General features: G+C 38.5%; 1 protein-coding gene and 1 pseudogene across 5 annotated transcripts in view; one reads left to right on the plus strand and one right to left on the minus strand.

Annotated features, from left to right (window-relative positions):
• The window catches only part of ASXL2 (ASXL transcriptional regulator 2), a 158,023-nt gene that overhangs the window by 108,334 nt on the left and 30,217 nt on the right, over nt 1-19,472 (plus strand). For 4 of the 5 annotated variants that reach the window (XM_050753573.1, XM_050753574.1, XM_050753577.1 and 1 more), the window contains 3 exons: nt 8,130-8,230; nt 11,141-11,267; nt 12,281-12,424. In XM_050753573.1, the coding sequence (XP_050609530.1) occupies nt 8,130-8,230; nt 11,141-11,267; nt 12,281-12,424 (372 nt within the window). Of the gene's footprint in view, nt 1-4,924; nt 5,429-8,129; nt 8,231-11,140; nt 11,268-12,280; nt 12,425-19,472 lie in introns of those variants that run through there. The other variant, XM_050753575.1, reaches the window with a different exon arrangement.
• Nucleotides 10,858-10,984, minus strand: LOC126934588 (uncharacterized; annotated as a pseudogene).

The following is a 19,472-nucleotide window of genomic DNA, read 5'->3' on the forward strand; positions in this document are numbered from 1 at the left end:
ATTGTTCCTGGGCATGGTGGCCCATGCCTGTAATCCCAGCACTTTGGGAGGCTGAAGTGGGTGGATTACTTGAGGTCTGGAGTTCAAGACCAGCCGGGTCAACATGGCGAAACCCTGTCTCTACTAAAAATACAAAAAAATTAGCTGGGTATGGTGGCAGGTGCCTGTAATTCCAGCTACTTGGGAGGCTGAGACAGGAGAATTGCTTGAACCCAGGAGGCAGAGGTTGCAGTGAGCCGAGATTGCACCACTGCACTCCAGCCTGAGCAGCAGAAGGAGACTCCATCTCAAAAAAAAAAAAAAAAAAAAAAAAAAAAAAAAAAACCAAATCAGAAAAGTTAAGTTAAAGCTCTGTAATCTTCAGTTCAAATTTGGTATCCAAGCATGAATTTCATTTTCTCTTTCTAAATGATGACTTCTTGTTCTAGCCACTGAAAAGTTTAGAACTAGTGGTAACCTGTTGACAGTGAGCACTCCTAGTGTGGTGTGCACACCATAGTCTTTTAATACCATTTCCAATTTAAAGATGTCAGAGTTTGTTGAAGAAGTAGTTGATCCAGGTCTGGGCCAAAAGTTATGCAAGATTTGCCTGGGACAACTTTCTGTGACAGGTAGTAAAAAAGCTGTCAAATATGGGTGGAGCCATATCCCCAAGACAGTTTACAACTTGAAGGAGGTCCCACTAGGTCAAAATGGTTCAATTTGGGTGCTAAATATATATTTTTAAAACATTACATGTAGTTTGGTGTATAGTATCCTATCTTTGATAATTGCATTTGATTTAAATATTTCACATATGTAAACATCTATGAGAACTTGTTGATTTTAGGTGTTGTATGAGTTTTCTGAAGTTGCAGGTTATCACAAAGTGGGCAGCTTAAGCAAACAAATTTATTCTCTCAGTTCTGAATGCCAGAAGTCTGAAAGCAAGGTATTGGCATGTCTGCATTCCCTACAGAGGCTTTGCGGGAGAATCTGCTCCTTGCTTTCTCTAGGCTTTTTCTTGTTGACTTCCTTGCCTTATGAACACATTACTCCGGTCTCTGCCTGTGTCTTCCCTTATGCATCTATTATGAAGAGGCTTGTCATTGGCTTTAGGATCCATTTGGTGGATAATCCAGGATGATCTTCTTGTCTGAAGATCCTTAACTCAGTTACACCTGCCAGGGCTCTTTTCCCAAATAAAGTAACATTCACAGATTCTGGAACTTAGAATGTAGACATATCTTTTTGGTGGCCACCATTATCAGCCAGCTATAGGTTACCTATTCATTACTCTGAAAATGAAGTTCAAATCTTGGCTCTGCTCCTTACTGGCTATATATCTTTTGGCAAACTAATTGAATTTCTTGATATGTAAAACTTAGATAATACCATTGTAATATGCAGATGAATATGTACCTTTGAAATTTATTTTTGTATATAAATATATAGCCTTGAAACTTTTTGTATTTTTATTTGCATAGAAAAATATCATAAGGATGCCAATCAAACTGTCTTTCTTAGTTATTTCTAGAAGTATAATTTGAGGAGTTTAGGTAGGGGTAGAAAGAAAACTACCCTAAGAGAGAGAGTAATTATGAGAGTTCAATGAACTCCTGTTAAAATGAACCTAGTACAGTGTTAAGCACATAGGAGATACTTGTCTGCTGTTACTAATAATAAAATTATATGTCTTCGAAGATAGCATAGTCACTAAAAGGAATTGTAAGAGATAAGTTTCTCAACAGAGATAAGTTTAAATCTTTAAGTGTTTTTATTTTTTTGTTTTTTTATTTTTAAAAACGATAGGGTCTCATACTGTCACCCTCTAGGCTGGATTGCAACGTCCCAAGTAGCTGGGAATACAAGTTTATGCCACCATGCCCAGCTAATTAAAAAAATTTTTTTTCTAGAGACAGGGTCTCACTATGTTGCCTAGGCTGATGTTGAACTCCTGGCCTCAAGTGATCCTCCCACCTCCGCCATGCAAAATGCTGGGATTATAGGTGTGAGCCACTGTGCCAGGCCTGTATTTAAGTCTTATTTGCTGATTGTAATACTGAATCTTTAATATTTTAAAAGTTAGAACAAGCTTGGACAACATAGCAAGACCCCATCTCTTAAAAAAAAAAAACTTCAAAAAAAATTACCTGGATGTGATAACACATACCTGTGGTCCCAGCTACTCAGGAGGTGAAGGTAGGAGATTACTCGAGCCTGCAAGGTCAAGGCTGCAGTGGGCTGCGATCATGTCCCTGCACTCCAGCCTGGGCAAGAGTGAGACCCTGTCTCAAAAATAACATAAAATAATAAAAAAAAGTTAGAGTACTGTTTAAGTTTCATAGACCAGTACTTAGCATTAAGTCAACTCTGGGAAATGTTTATACTGGTGGGTCCTGTAATTTTCATGATTTATTTTGGTTGGCTTAGTTAAATGCTGTGGTTTAATTTGTTAAAAAAAGGTGTTTGGCTTAAGGGTAAACATCCTAAGCAGTTTGTCCTGGTAATTGCAGATAGCTTTATTGTCACTTTTCTGGGCTGCAAAGTAGAATTCTTATATTTTCTAGTGGAGTTATTTTGGCTTTTTGTTTTCTGTTTGTAATGTATTTGGGGTAGGCGAGGAAATATATAGTCTTGAGATTTCTGCAAGACGTTATTAAGAAAATATTAATAGGCTGGGCGCGGTGGCTCAAGCCTGTAATCCCAGCACTTTGGGAGGCCGAGACGGGTGGATCACGAGGTCAGGAGATCGAGACCATCCTGGCTAACACGGTGAAACCCCGTCTCTACTAAAAATACAAAAAAAAACTAGCCGGGCGAGGTGGCGGGCGCCTGTAGTCCCAGCTACTCGGGAGGCTGAGGCAGGAGAATGGCATGAACCCAGGAGGCGGAGCTTGCAGTGAGCTGAGATCCGGCCACTGCACTTCAGCCTGGGCGACAGAGCGAGACTCCGTCTCAAAAAAAAATTAATAGTTTTAACTTTTACTTTTGTTTCTTTAAAAACATTGGCCAAGTAAAAAAGACAGACAATTCCTGGTGGAATTGTAAAAATAGTGCATCCATTTTGAAAAACAGCTTGGCAGTTCCTCAAGTTAAACAGAGAGTTATTGTAAGACCCAGCAATTCCACTCCTAGGAATGAACCCGAGAGACTAAAAGCACATATTTAAAACATCTGCACACAAATGTTCTTCATAACATTGTTCATAATAGCCAAAAAGTAGAAACAATCCAGATGTTCATCAGCTGATGAATAGACAAAACGTGACATAGGCATGCAATGGAATATTATTCTACGATAAAGAATAAAGTATCCATACACATTGAAACATGGATGCGCCTTCAAAAGTAAGCACGTCGTTGAAAAAGTCATTCATAAACGAGCACTAATATATGATTTCATTATATGAAATATCCCTAAGAGGCAAATTTATAAAGACAGAAAGTAGATTACTGGTTACCTAGGACCACGAACATAGATGGGGTAAAAGATGAGTAACAGTTAACATGTATGGTGTTTTTTGAGGGGTGATGATTGTACAACTTGGTGAATATACTGAAAGCCATTGAATTTTATGTTTTTTCCCCCAACATTTTCAGAATAAATTTAATTTTGTTAGCTTACCAGGGAAAATACAATCACTAGTCACACAACAAATTGATTCTGAATGGATTGCAAAACCAAAGTTTAAACCTAAATCCTGATGCTTTTAAAAGAAAACAGAAAATAACATCTTTGTGGTCTTAAGATAGAGAATGATTCCTTAAATAAAACAAGATATTTAATATACTGGGGAAATAACAAATGAGATTATTTAAATATATTTTAAGTATTTCTCAGAAAGAGGAGAAAGAGACCGAGAGAGCATGTATTAGTTTGTTTTCACACTGCTATAAATACCTGAGACTGGGTAATTTATAAAGGAAAAAGGTTTAACTGACTCACAGTTCCACATGGCCGGGGAGGCCTAAGGAAACTTAACAATCATGGCATAAGGCGAAGGGGAAGCAGCGAACTTCACACGGTGGCAGGAGAGAGAAGTGAGAAAGAGCAGGGAAAATTGCCTTTAAAAAACCGTCAGATCTCATGAGAACAACCTGCGGGAAGCTGCCCCCATGATCCAATCACCTTCCTACTTCAACACGTGGGGGATTACAGGTCCCTCTGCTGACACGTGGGGATTACAATTCAAGATGAGATTTGGGGCCCAGCGAAGTGGCTCGTGCCTGTAATCCCAGCACTTTGGGAGGCTGAGGTGGGTGGATCACCTGAAGTCAGGAGTTTGAGACCAGCCTGGCCAACATGGTGAAACCTCGTCTCTACTGAAAATACAAAAATTAGCTGGGCATGGTGGCAGGCACCTGTAATCCCAGCTACTTGGGAGGCTGAGGCAGGAGAATCGCTTGAACCTGGCAAGCAGAGGTTGCAGTGAGCTGAGATCGTGCCATTGCACTCCAGTCTGGGTGACAAGAGCAAAACTCCGTCTCAAAAAGCAAAAAAAAAAAGATGAGATTTGGGTGGGGACACAGAGCCAAACCATATCAGAAGACTAAAAAAGGACGTCTATCTAGCATATATAAAGAACTACCATAAGTCAACAAGAAAAAGACAGCTATTAATAAAACCACGGGAAGATAAACAAAATAACAGTCTTCAAAATAGAGGTTATTCAGTGACTAAAAAAGTGTTAACAAGTGTTCAACTTTCTTAGCTATCTGAGAAAAGCCTGATATAAACACAGCAACCAGGAGATTGAAATGAAAATGACAGAAAATACCAAGTGTTGGCAAGGATGTAGAAAAGTCATACACTGCTGGTGGCTTCAAAATTTTGTACAAGCATTTTGAAAAACTGTCAGTGTGACCTAAAACTGAAGAGATGTAAAACATAAAACACAAGTCCACTACTACTATATAGGTTTAGTACTATATGAAAGCCACTACTACCTATATACCCCAAAATTTTTATGTCACCAATGCATTTTCTAGAATTTATATACTAGTACTATTCCTAATATTCCCAGATGAAAAACACTTGCATGTACATAAGCAGTGGAATAATTGTGTGATATTTTCACAACAGAATTCAATGCTAATAAATGATTCGCAACATGGAAAACTACATATAAATTCAAAACAGCCCACAGAATGTAAAAAGACATGTACAAAAGAGTTTCTGCTGCACAATATTTATATGAAGTGTAAAAGAGGTAAAAGTAACCTCTGCTGTTAGATGTCAGTGTAGTGCTCATCCTTGAGGATAGTGACCGGCTGGGATCACAAAAAGATAGCTGTGGGCTTAAAATATCCTTTTTAAAAAAATTTAAATATAAAAAAAACCTCATTGTGCTACCCACTTGTGATCTGTGTGCATATGTTTAAATATTTTATTTTATTTTTTTACTTTTATTTTAGGTTCGGGGTACATGTGCAGGTTTTTTATACAGGTAAATTATATGTCATGGGGGCTTGGTGTACAGAATACTTTGTCACCCAGGAAATAAGCATAGTACCTGATAGGTAATTTTTTGATCCTCACCCTCCTCCCACCTCCACCCTCAAGTAGGCTTCAAATTTTATACTTTAGGCAAGATGTATAGTATATGAATTTTATATATATATATATATATATTTTTTTTTTCCTTTTGTGATGGAGTCTCACCCTGTTGCCCAGGCTAGAGTACAGTGGCGTGATCTCAGCTCACTGCAACCTCCGCCTCCCGGGTTCAAGTGATTCTCCTGCCTCAGCCTCCTGAGTAGCTGGGACTACAGGTGTGTGCCACCACACCCAGCTAATTTTTGTATTTTAGTAGAGTAGGGGTTTCACCATGTTGGCCAAGCTGGTCTTAAACTCCTGACCTCAAGTGTTCCACCTGCCTCAGCCTCCCAAAGTTCTAGGATTACAGGTGTGAGCCACCATGCCCAGCTGCTTAGTATATAAATTTTAGCTTAATAAAGCTATTTTTAAAAAATTGGTCAGTATCAAAGTATACTAAGGCTATGATTTTTTTTTTTTAAAGACAGAGTCTCGCTCTGACACCTGGGCTGGAGTGCAGTGGCGCAATCTCGGCTCACTGCAAGCTCTGCCTCCCAGGTTCATGCCAGAGTAGCTGGGACTACAAGCACCTGCCACCATGCCCGGCTAGTTTTTTTGTATTTTTAGTAGAGACAGGGTTTCACCATGTTAGCCAGGATGCTCTCGATCTCCTGACCTCGTGATCCGCCAGCCTCATCCTCCCAAAGTTTTGGGATTACAGGTGTGAGCCACCGCGCCCGGCCGAGGCTATGATTTCTTTTTGCAGCTGAACTGCCTTGAATTATTCAACTCCTTTTTTAAACATCAAGCTTTTTGTTCATCAGCTCTTTTCCATATATAAATTATATACTTTTTCATAAAGGTTGGGATACAGAACTAAACTAAGTGTGACGATAAGTCAGCATCTTTTTTTTTTTTTTTTTTTTGAGATGGGCTCTCGCTCTGTGACCCAGGCTGGAGTGCAATGGTGTGGTCTCGGCTCACTGCCACCTCCGCCTCCAGGGTTCAAGGGATTCTCCTGCCTCAGCCTTTCGAGTGCCTGGGATTACAGGCATGTTGCCACCACACTCGGCTAATTTTTGTATTTTTAGTAGAGACGGAGTGTTACCATATTGGTCGGGCTGGTCTTGAACTCCTGACCTCAGTTGATCCGCCTGCCTCAGCCTCCCAAAGTACTGGAATTACAGGCGTTAGCCACCACGCCCGGCCAAGTCATAATCTTAATTGTTTGCTGCTGTCTTCTTTAAATGCATCTACTGTGCATTCCTTTCTTAGGACGCCTAAGTAAATTGAAATACCATAGTCCAAAACTTGGATACACAAATGAAATATGTCTACTAAAATACATTTTTATGACTGGTAGCTAGCCTACCTATCAGTATGTATGTAATTTTTTTTTTTTTTTTTGAGACGGAGTTTTGCTCTTGTTGCCCAGGCTGCAGTGCAATGGCACAATCTCCTCACCACAACTTCCACCTCCCAGGTTCAAGCGATTCTTCTCCCTCAGCCTCCTGAGTAGCTGGGATTACAGGCATATGCCACCACACCTGGCTAATTTTGTATTTTTAGTAGAGATGGGGTTTCTCCATGTTGGTCAGGCTGTTCTTAAACTCCGACCTCAGGTCATCTGCCCGCTTTGGCCTCCCAAAGTGCTGGGATTGCAGGCGTGAGCCACCGCGCACCGCCTTGTATGTACTTTTATGACATCTTAAAGCTTATTGCCCTTACTATGGGATATTATTTTGCTATTTGGGCCTTTTCAGTCCAACTACTATGAATAGAGGAAGACTTTAGTAAACATGCATTCTTCAAGAGTCATCACTAGCAGTAGTGATTATAATTTCTTGTTGTGTGTTTTTTTTTAATAAGGGTACTAAATCAGCAATTTCTGTATTTATCATAAACACTACTCATATTGTTTAATTTTATAGAACATAAATATCTACTTGCTGTTTAAGAGGTACAGGTTCTTAAAGAAAGAACCCTCATTCACATAAGACCCACTCAGGTCTGGCTGAGCTCTGCCAGACTATATAAAACAGCTAGTGATGAAGTAGAGAGTGTTACATCCTATGCAAATTCAAATTGCTTCCATTAGAGAAATCTTAACATGCCCTCTCACATTGGTAAACCTGTAACTATTGATTTAAAGGATGAAGGAATGTAAGGATTAAAACTAGGGTAGAGTTTTGAGGTCGAATGGCCTTAATGTCTTTATTTTAAACTGCCAGCCCAAGGCCCTTCCACTATATCATGTTGTCATTAGATTTACTGTGAGACCATAGATACTGTCTAAAAGGCCCTAGAATCTTTTCTAAGTTTTATCTGATTTGATGAGTCATTCTTCAATGAATTCTATTGAAAAATTAATAAATGGAAAGTAAGGAATACTAACACTCATACCTTCCCAATCCTATCATCCTTCACTAGAACTTTCTGAGGAAAAAAACTGAAAAGAGAGGCTGTTTGCAGTAAAACTCCAAAAAGTACATCGTTCCCAAAAGTGTTTGGTCACAGTTCTTACTCCAGGTAGCAGCATATGATTGGGGAAGGAATGGTGCTTGATATCTCTGTTAACAAAAATCTTTTATTGTCACTTTTTTTTTTCCTAGTATCATCGTCCTCCCCACAGTCAGGCTGCCCATCACCCACCATTCCAGCAGGTAAAGTCATTTCTCCATCACAGAAGCACAGCAAGAAGGCACTAAAGCAGGTAAGCATTGCTAGTAGTCTGTGTTTATCAAGTAGAATTTCCTATATTAAAAACGCACACCTCGGCAGTCTTTGGATATTTTTTGAAAATTTTTTACATTGGGCCCTTGTCAGTGGAACTTTCATGCAGTAGCCCAATGTGGTTTTAGTAATTTATGCACCTCTTTGTAACACATGTTATAAGTTTTTGGTAGATACTCTTTTTTTTTTTGAGATGGAGTCTTGCTCTGTTGCTAGGCTGGAGTACAGTGGCACGATCTCGGCTCACTGCAACCTCTGCTTCCCGGGTTCAAGCAATTCTCCTGCCTCAGCCTCCCAAGTAGCTGGGACTGCAGGCGCCTGCCACCACGCCCAGCTAGTTTTTGTGTTTTTAGTAGAGACAAGGTTTCACCATGTTGGCCAGGATGGTCTCGATCTCTTGACCTTGTGATCTACCAACCTTGGCCTCCCAAGGTCCTGGGATTACAGGCGTGTGCCACCGCACCTGGCCGGTAGATACTCTTTTTATCACATTTTTGAAGTGTCTAATTTGTTCATAGTTTGCTCAGAATCTTTCGTTTGTTTGTACGTGTGTTTTTAAATCATGAATAGGTGTTGAATTTTTCAGGTTTGTTTTCTTTGGGATTTATTGAGATGATCACATAGATTTTTCTCTTTTAATCTACTAACACAGAATTGCACAGCTAGACTTTCTTTTTTTCTCTTTTCTTTTTTTGAGGCGGAGTTTCTCTTGTTGCCCACTGCAGCCTCCACCTCAGCCTCCCGAGTAGCTGGGATTACTTACAGGTGCTGATCACACTGCCTGGCTAATTTTTGTGTTTTTAGTAGAGACGGGGTTTCACCATGTTGGTCAGGCTGATCTTGAACTCCTGACCTCAAATGATTCACCTGCTCAACCTCCCAAAGTGCTGGGATTACAGGTGTAAGCCACCACACCTGGCCTGGATTTTTTAACATTATACTATACTTAACTTTGTTGGGTACAGTGACTCATGCCTGTAATCCTAGCACTTTGGGAGGCCAAGGCAGGCGGATCACCTGAGGTCAGGGGTTCAGAGACCTCCTGTAATCCCAGCTACTTTGGAAGATGAGATGAGAGAATCATTTGAACCCAGGGCGTGGAGGTTACAATGAGCCAAGATCGTGCCACTGCACTCCAGCTTGGGCAATAGAGCAAGACCCCGTCTCAAAAAAAAAATTAAATAATAAATAATAAAAAAAAAAATGGGCCGGGCATGGTGGCTCAAGCCCGTAATCCCAGCACTTTGGGAGGCCGAGACGGGTGGATCATGAGGTCAGGAGATCGAGACCATCCTGGCTACCACGGTGAAACCCCGTCTCTACTAAAAAATACAAAAAACTAGCTGGGCGTGGTGTTGGGTGCCTGTAGTCCCAGCTACTCGGGAGGCTGAGGCAGGAGAATGGCGTAAACCCAGGAGGCAGAGCTCGCAGTGAGCTGAGATCCGGCCACTGCACTCCAACCTGGGTGACAGAGCGAGACTCCGTCTCAATAAATAAATAAATAAATAAATGTACACGATCACAGCAGAAATAGTTCTCAGAAAACAAACAAATAAATAAATAAATGTGCACAATCACAACAGAAATAGTTGCAATCAAGTGGTTCTATTAAATTTTACATTAATCTGAAATTACATGGGTCCTGTGAGGAGCAAGGAATGAATACTGGTGACTGCATCTGCAGCAAGTCTGTGAACATCTTCTGATCTAATTGCAAAGAGTGAGAGAATAAGCCATATCAATGGTCAGTCAATACAGCCATTTTATGTACTTTGTGCTTCTGCCTAACCTATTATAAATGTAGGTGAGCCTAAGCGAGACATAGAGCTCTCTCAGTTGTTTTTCTGCGTTGACACTTAGAGTGAGGAGATGATTTGTTGCCACTGTGCCTATAGCATAGCCAGAGATATGTGTGAAAGGTTAAGCAGGAGGAAACTATATTGGGAAAAGAGAATAGGAATGCAGAAGTAGCCAGTTGTTCCAGACTTTTCCACATGACGGTGTTAAGATCTTGAAACTGGCAACCTAGCAAAGCCAAACTTCAGGTTTTTTCCCTGAAATTACTTTTCTTGGTTTCTTTATCTTTTTTTTTTAAAAAAAACCTTAAGTTAAAAGTTGCCTTCATAATGTTTTTGTGATTAAAATTTAGGCATTTCTTGTTTTTTTCTGTTGATTTTAAATAGTATTATCAAGTATATTCTATAAATTAAGAACCTCATAGAAATCAAAATATTCTGAAGTAGACAGAAGGAACCACACTGTTGTTAGAACCAGTATTGTCTAGTCTTCCCCCTCTGTTTATTGCATTGCTATAAATTGCTGAAATTTGATAATTGGGACAGATCTCATTGTTGTCACCCAAGACAACTGATGTAGTTATTTACAAACTTTTGTAAATATATAGTACCTCTGAAGCCTGCATAAACTAAATATTTACATTTCTACATAGGTTTGATGCAGACAGGGCTCTTTTATAAGGCTTAGAATTTCATTTCTAGAAATGATTGAAAACATACAGTCTCTGCTTACAAGACTGGGAAGTTTTTGGCTTACCTAATGATTTTTAAGTTCCAAAAAATGCTAATGACTATTTTTCACATTTATATAAAGGAATGATACTGGCAAAAACTATCCAAACTCTAAGAATCATTTAGGCTTTGTGTTTAGTTGTCTTAATTTAAACTGATAAGAACAGATACTACATTTGATCTTAGCCAAAAGGCGAAGAAGCGAAAGTTGGCTTAATTTAGGATTTTGTTTGCTTTGATAGATTTCAAAGAAATGGAACAATCAGCATGCTTCTTGCCATTTGAAAAAGAAGTAATTTACTTTATATTATTACTAAAAAACTGATTTGTTTTGTTTCTTATAGTCTGTTTTATCTTTATAGGCTCTAAAGCAGCAACAGCAGAAGAAGCAGCAGCAGCAGTGCAAGCCAAGCATATCCATCTCCTCCAACCAGCATCTCTCTCTCAAGACTGTCAAAGCAGCCAGTGACTCTGTACCTGCCAAACCTGGTAAGCAGTTTGGGCAGTTTTTCAATGGAAGTTTCTTTTTCCCAGTATTTTTGTGTTGGTTTTCCTAATTTGTTTATGACATCATTTATTTTAAAATTACATTTACTTACACAATCCTTGTACTGCCAGAACATCAATATAAATCTTTCCAGGATAAATGGGAGAAGTTGTATGCAAAATAATCATGCAGTTATTAAAAAATAACTCAGAGCCCAGGAGTTCAAGACCAGCCTGGGCAAAATAGTGAGACCCTGTCTCAACAACAACAAACAAAATTAGCCGGATGTAGTGGTGCACACCTGTAGCCCCAGCTACTCAGGAAGCTAAGGTGGGAGGATTGGTTGAGCCTGGGAGGTCAAGACTGCCATTAGCCCTGATCTCACCACTGCACTGCAGCCTGGATGACAGAGCAAGACCCTGTTTCCAAAAAAACGTTAGCACTGGGATTTGCATGTAAGAAGGAAATAAATGACTGACTTTCAAGATGGTCTAATCTAATAAATGTTTGGAAACCTCTAATCAACAACCTTAAAATCTGATGTTTCCAAGAGGCGCAAACTAAACTCTTAGCCAGTTTTCTGTAAGAATAACAGGTTTTCCTAAGAATACATACAACCTTTGAGTTTATTTTGGACATGTCTGTAAGGCCTTTGGATCTTTTGTTGTGGTTGCGTGTTTGTTTCTACTCTAAACTTTCTACATACAGACTCTGTATTGTATTACATAATTCAGTTTGATACCATAAGCTGATTCTATGGGCCTGCCAGACTCAATCTGAATCATACAGAACTGCATTTTTATGAGAAAGGAAATTTACCACTAGAAGCAAATAGTATGCTGGGAGGAAAAACAGTTTTATTTTACTCTTTGACTTTAATTCTCAAACTCAAAACACATTAGGGAGGGTCACATTGCCTCATACGTAACTTCATTTAGTGAATGTTGAATGATTGATTAATTGATTCTGTCTATAATCTCAGTGCTACCAGTCTTTACGTATTTTTTTCTCCTAGCAACATGGGAGGGAAAGCAATCTGATGGACAGTCAAACAGCCCTCAGAACTCAAACTCCAGCTTTTCTTCTTCAGTTAAAGTGGAAAATACTTTGCTAGGCTTGGGGAAGAAGTCATTCCAGAGATCTGAGAGACTCCATACCAGTAAGTTTGCTTACAAAGACTTCAGTTTTCATTACCATGATTTATCAGCTGCGTGTTTAAAATTCATCAGCTACCTGACTTAGGTACTTACAACTTAGATTTGAGTTACATAACAAAGATTAGACATAACTTTTGTTGTTGCTAACATAATTACTGTTACGAAATGAAAAGTAACAGGAACAGAATTGGTTTCGTATGTCTTTCTTCTGTTATCCTCTGTTTACCTTTGAGCTCTTGACTGTATTCATGTTGTTCCTGTCTTCCTCTTAACAAGCTGTATTTGAGAGAAAGATCTATTATCAGTCATTTTGTGGTTTATTTCCCTTTCTGCCAATAGTTTGCTTTGTCCAGCATTATTCATTTTTTATTTCTGTGTAAAGAAAGAAAGAAGGGCTTATAACTAAATATATATGACAGACTGATTTCTTCTCTCTATTCCTTTTGAAATCCCATTGAAATGGTAATATGGAAATACAAAAGATCAAATCCATACAGACAAAGAAAACAAGGAGACCACAGCTGGGCAAGAGACGTCAGCAAATTTTGAGAGATGAAAACTGGATAGAATTTTTCACTGAGCTGAAGAGCAGTTGCCAGGGATAAACCAGCCACATAAGGCTGCAGAACACCAGGAAGGCTCAAGAATTGGGGATATGACGTATTACAGAAGAGAAGGGGGAAATTTTGTTTGAAAGTTAGTAAGAAGCAGTTTGATGTCTTACCCCAGCAGGAGACAGGAGGTTTATTTTGAGGTGAAATATGAACCAGAGAAACTCCAAATTCAGGGATATCAAACACAGCTGGGGGCAGATGAGGAGGCACTGTACTGAAATCTGGAAAATCAAGTAAAATGTAAATATTGAATAGGGATTCTCCTCCTTCGCTTTCAAAATGCTAACAAGACATATTTCTAACACCACTACTTCCTTCTTCCTCTCATCATGGTCCAGCTTGAGATTGGTGGATTGGTACCTAAAGACGTTGAATAGTCTTAGAAAAAAACCTGCAGGCAAATATATAGATTCCCAGCTAAGCAGAGATCATCTTGATAATGTTTCATTAAGTTGAAGAAATTTCTTAGAAAAATCTGTCAAAGTGAAAAAGAGGTTCAGTAGGAGAGAAAAAGTAAGAAACTTGGAACAACAATCTAGGTTGTACAATGTCTCACATAGTAGGACTATCAGAAAGGAAGAACAGAATGTGATAAAAATAATATAGGAACATTATTTAGAGTAAAAAGCCACAGAATTCCAGATTAAAAGTGTGTAATAGGGATTAAGAAACATGAGTGAAAAGAAACCTATGCCAAGGCACGTTTTTAAAAAAATCCTTGAAACATATAGGGTCTTGAAAAGGTAACAAAAAGCCTCCAGAAAGAAGAAAAATACTTCACATAGAAAGATTCAAGAATTGGGAGTACAGACATCCTTAGCAGCAACATGGAAGCTAAAAGTACAGCAGTGCTGACACATTCTGAGGGAAATTTATTCTGTATTCATTTACATATTCCAGACTGATCTAAAGTATTAAGTGTGAGAACAGAAGTAACAATATTTCAGACAAATGCTTTGTAAAAAAAAAAAAATCAAAAAACGTTAGTTTGATTCTAGAGGCGATTGTACATTTTCTTAATTTAGTATATGACATATTTAAACCAAATGTGCCCTTTGATCCTTAGTTTCACTGCTAAGAATAAAAATATTTATTAAACAAATATCTATAGAAGGAATGCTAATAAGCCAAACACAGATTTAGAGTCCTAGGGCTATGATGATGAACAGAACAGTATTTCTTCCTCATGGAGCCCATATTCTACTTAAAATCAGTTAAAATTGAAATTTTAGTAAATTGCAAAAGAAATGTAGAGGTATAAAATTGAGAAATTATGGACCAGGAATTTTTAACTTTCATGGAAAACTAGGAAAAATTAACCATAAAAAAAGAAAGCACCATTTGTGTTTATTTAAGTTTGACCTGATGGCTGAGAAGTAAGCAAAAGTCCATCTTCTTTCAAGCAAATGAGCATTAAGGGAAATAGTGTGGAAATTTTTGTAACATAGCCACAATGACCATTTTCTTTTTTCTGAGATGGAGTCTCACTCTGTTGCCCAGGCTAGAGCGCAGTGGCGCAATCTCGGCTCACTGCAAGCTCCGCCTCCTGTGTTCATGCCATTCTCCTGCCTCAGCCTCCCAAGTAGCACCCGCCACGACGCTCGGCTAATTTTTTTGTATTTTCAGTACAGACGGAGTTTCACTGTGTTAGCCAGGATGCTCTCGATCTCCTGACCTCGTGATCTGCCAGCCTTGGCCTCCCAAAGTGCTGGGATTTCAGGCGTGAGCCGCCGCGCCTGGCCACACAATGACTATTTTCAAAACACGTGGAAGAAGTTGTGTAAAACATAAATGATAAAACTAAATTAGCTAATTTATATAAAATACTTTCTAGCTGACATTGGTATCATTTTTATTAACTTCAGTAAAATTGGTAATATGTATTTTTACATCCCAGATTCAGTCAGAAGAATAAACATACCTCAGATTTCAAGTATAATATAATAGATTACGGCAACCTAATTGGAAAAACTTGAGTAAGTCATCTTTACTAAAATTAGAGAACTTAAACTGACCACTTTGAAACAAAAAAGTATCTTCAGGGTACACAGTTCAATCAGTAGTAGAAAATAATTCACAACTACTTGCCAGTCTTTTAAGAAGTCAACATTTTAACTGAAGTTTGACTGTGATGTGCAGGTACAATGAAAATAGTAAAAATTATTCAAGAAAGGTTGACAGTCCAGTTCTATTAATTATATGGGAAAAGCAAACAAAGCTGTTGCTTTTCAAAAGTTTATAGAGGCATTGCAACATTGTTTATATTAAACAAAAAACTGATAGCCACCTACCTTTATCATCAGTGGTATTCCATTTAAATTAATCATGGTGTATAGCAAGTTTGCCCAACCTGCCACAGGCTGCATGTGGCCCAGGGTGGCTTTGAATGCTGCTCAACACAAATTCATAAACTTTCTTAAAACATTATGAGATTTTTTTTTTTTGGTGATTTTTATTTATTTACCTTTTTGTTACAGCTCATTAGTTAGTGTTAGCGTATTTTTTGTGTGGCCCACGACAATTCTTCTTCCATTGTGGCCCAGGGAAGCCAGAAAATTGGACACCCCTGGTGTGTATGTTGGAATATGATGCAGCTTTTTTAAAAGAAAGAAGATTAATTTGTAGGTGATAATTTGAAAAATGTTCAAGATATTTAGTGAAATTAAAAACCAAATATGATTAACATGTACATTGTGATTTCATGTCATCCAATTTAAAATGTCATTTCTGGCAGGAAGGTTGGATTTGAATGTAGAAACCTTTGTTTTTATTTTGTATCTTTAGGTACTATTTGAATTTATGGATAACATTTACCTCTTAGACACTGTTTTTATTATTCACTTTGAAAAGATTTAAAATTTTATTGTAATTTGTTCTTTGGCCCAGGAGTTATTTTGAAGTTTTTTTGGTTTGTTGTTGTTGATTTCCAAATATATAGGGATTTTTGTTTATCTTTTTGTTATGAAGCCTCTGGTCAGATATCATGCATGAACTGTGTGATGCTTATGCCTATGTGGTATACTGATGAACAAAAGACTTTAAAATCAAATTGCCTGGGTTTAAATTCCTACACTAACTTAATAATGTGATTTGGGCGAGTTGTATCTGGGTCTCACTTTCTTCATCTGTGAAATGGGGTGGTAATAGTTACCTACTTCATAGGGTTGTATGACAAATAAATGAGTGAATATATGTAAATGCTTAGAACAATGTCTGGCACTTAGGAATCCCTATATAAGTTTGCTGCTGCTGTTGTTGCTGTTACTGCACTACTGTTACTCAAAATTTACTGAGACCTCCTTTTTTTGACCTAATCTGAATTTTGTAGGTATACTCTAGTCGTTCAACACATAATTCTGTGTTAGAGGAAGCTTGTTAATCTGAAATCAGCTTTTTTTTTTTTTTTTTTTTTGACACGGAGTCTTGCTCAGTCACCCAGGCTGGAGTGCAGTGGCATGATCTTGGCTCACTGCAACCTCCACCTCCCAGGTTCAAGCAATTCTCCTGCCTCAGCCTCCTGAGTAGCTGGGATTATAGGCGCATGTCACCAGTCCTGGCTAATTTTTGTATTTTTAAAAGAGACAGGGTTTCACTGTGTTGATCAGGCTGGTCTTGAACTCCAGACCTCGTGATACCACCCACCTCGGCCCCCCAAAGTGCTGGGCTGGGATTACAGGCATGAGCCACTGCGCCTGGCCTGAAATCAGCTTTTTAAGTGAGTGATAGCTGCTTTTGGTTTGCTTGATTTATTAATAATTGAGAGAGACGTGTTAAAATTTCCTATCCAAATGGTGGGTTTGTCCAGTTCTCCCTGTTCTTTCAGTTTTTATTTCACATGTTTTGAAATTACTTTATATTGGATGTTTTCATGTTTAAAATCTTTCTGATGGATTGAATGTTTATTTACCTTATCATCAATAAGTGTTTTTACTAAAAGAATCTTTCATTTGATGTTAATAAATGCATGGTTAGTTTTTGCCTCGTGTGTGACTTCATTTCTGTGTCCTTGTGCTTTACATAATCTCTCTCTAAATAGCTTATAACTGGCTGAAATTTCTTTGTTTTGGTTTCAACCCAGTGACAAGCTCTCATTTGATGAGTTTTATTTATTTACATTTACTGTATTTGTTAATATTTGGACTTGTTTCTACAGTCTTAGTTTTTTTTTTTTTTTTGAGACAGAGTCTTGCTGTCGCCCAGGCTGGGGTGCAGTGGCCGGATCTCAGCTCACTGCAAGCTCCGCCTCCCGGGTTTAGACCATTCTCCTGCCTCAGCCTCCCGAGTAGCTGGGACTACAGGCGCCCGCCACCTCGCCCGGCTAGTTTTTTGTATTTTTTAGTAGAGATGGGGTTTCACCGTGTTAGCCAGGATGGTCTCGATCTCCTGACCTCGTGATTCGCCCGTCTCGGCCTCCCAAAGTGCTGGGATTACAGGCTTGAGCCACCGCGCCCGGCCCAGTCTTAGTTTTTTATCCTATTGCTGTGTTTCTTGTTTCCTTTCTTATTCTTTTTTTTTTTTTTCGAGAAAGAGTCGCGCTCTGTCACCGAGGCTGGAGTGCAGTGGCGCGATCTCAGGTCACTGCAACTTCTGCCTCCCAGGTTCAAGTGATTCTCCTGTCTCAGCCTCCTGAGTAGCTGGGATTACAGGCACCCGCCCCCACACACAGCTAATTTTTTACTTTTAGTAGAAATGGGGTTTCACCATGTTGGCCAGGCTGGTCTTGAGCTCCTGCCCTCAAGTGATTCGCCTGCCTTGGCCTCCCAAAATGCTAGGATTACAGGCATGGGCCACCGCTCGCAGTCTCTTTCTTACTCTTCTTTTAAATTTCTGAAAAGGATTTTTGGCTTTACTAATTTTTTTTTTTTTTTTTTTTTTTTTTTTGGTATATTCATATTGATTCTCTTGTAGCCTTTTTTTTCTCTCTACTGAGTTTGGTATGCACTCGATTTCTCTTAGTGGTTAGTGATTCCTTAAATGGTACCACACATTTTAAAAAATTGGTATATCATAGTTCTAAATATATTTAGTTAAATGTGATATGTCTTTAATTCTTTTTTTTTTTTTTTTTTTTTTTTTTTTTTTTTTTGAGACGGAGTCTTGCTCTGTCGCCCAGGCTGGAGTGCAGTGGCCAGATCTCCGCTCACTGCAAGCTCCGCCTCCCGGGTTCACGCCATTCTCCTGCCTCAGCCTCCCGAGTAGCTGGGACTACAGGCGCCCGCCACCTCGCCCGGCTAGTTTTTTGTATTTTTTTAGTAGAGAGGGGGTTTCACCGTGTTAGCCAGGATGGTCTTGATCTCCTGACCTCGTGATTCGCCCGTCTCGGCCTCCCAAAGTGCTGGGATTACAGGCTTGAGCCACCGCGCCCGGCCGTCTTTAATTCTTAAAAGTAACCATCTTGATTTTCCTCCAGAACAGGGGAAATACAACAGTTCAGCGCTTATCTTTTATATCTGGACTTAAATAAATATTAATTGTCTTTTTTTTGTATTTTGTTTTTAACCTCACAAATCAGACACTAGAATACTATTATTTTATATAAACAATGTGTACATATATTTATCTACATGTTTACCTTTATTGTATTTCAACCCATTCTGCAATGATTTTCTTTGCTGAAGTACAATAAGAACTGTATTTGTATCAGGTTTCTGAGTAGTGAATGCCTTCAGTTTTGGTTTATAAATATCCTTCTTTCATGTTCATTTTCAAAGGGTAGTTTGGTGGACATGCATTTGTAGGTTAGTGATTATTTTCTCTCAGCATTTTACAGATATTATTTACCTTATTCTAAATTCCATTGTGTTAAGAAGTTTACTACTGCTCTTTCATTCCTTTTTATGTGATTGTTCCCATCCTCGTGGATGCTTTCAAGCTATTCTCTTTGTCTTTGATAAACACTTTTACTATGCTGGGTCTCTGCATGGATTTCTTTCTGTCCTCTTTGGAATATGTTCCACTTCTAGAGCTTTAGGTTTGTGGTTTTCATCAGTTGCTGTAAATGTACAACTGTCAGTTCTTGGAATATTGCCTTTTTTCCATTCTCTTCATTTTCTCATTCTTGATCTTCAGTCAGGTATTTGTTAGACCTTCTCATTCTGTCATTTATGTTTTTGCTAAATCTCTAAAAATATTTTATCTTCTCTTATATTCTGAGAGTATAAATTGGGTAAATTGAGAGTAAATTGTTTGGCTATATAGTGTAGACCCTCTTTAATATTGTGAAACTACTGTTTAATCAATTTCATCAATTTTTATTCTACATTTCCAGATGTCCCATTTTTTAAAGTCTGTGTATTCCTAATTGTTTTGTCCTTATTTTTGTAATTACATTATTTATTTCCTTAAACATTTTGTACATAGCAATTCTGTATTCTATATATCTGATAGCTTCAGTACTTCTAGGTCTCCATCTGTTATTTCTAGTTTCTAATGATTC

The sequence above is a fragment of the Macaca thibetana genome, chromosome 13, assembly GCF_024542745.1.
Source record: "Macaca thibetana thibetana isolate TM-01 chromosome 13, ASM2454274v1, whole genome shotgun sequence".
In the NCBI taxonomy this organism is placed as follows: Eukaryota; Metazoa; Chordata; class Mammalia; order Primates; family Cercopithecidae; genus Macaca; species Macaca thibetana.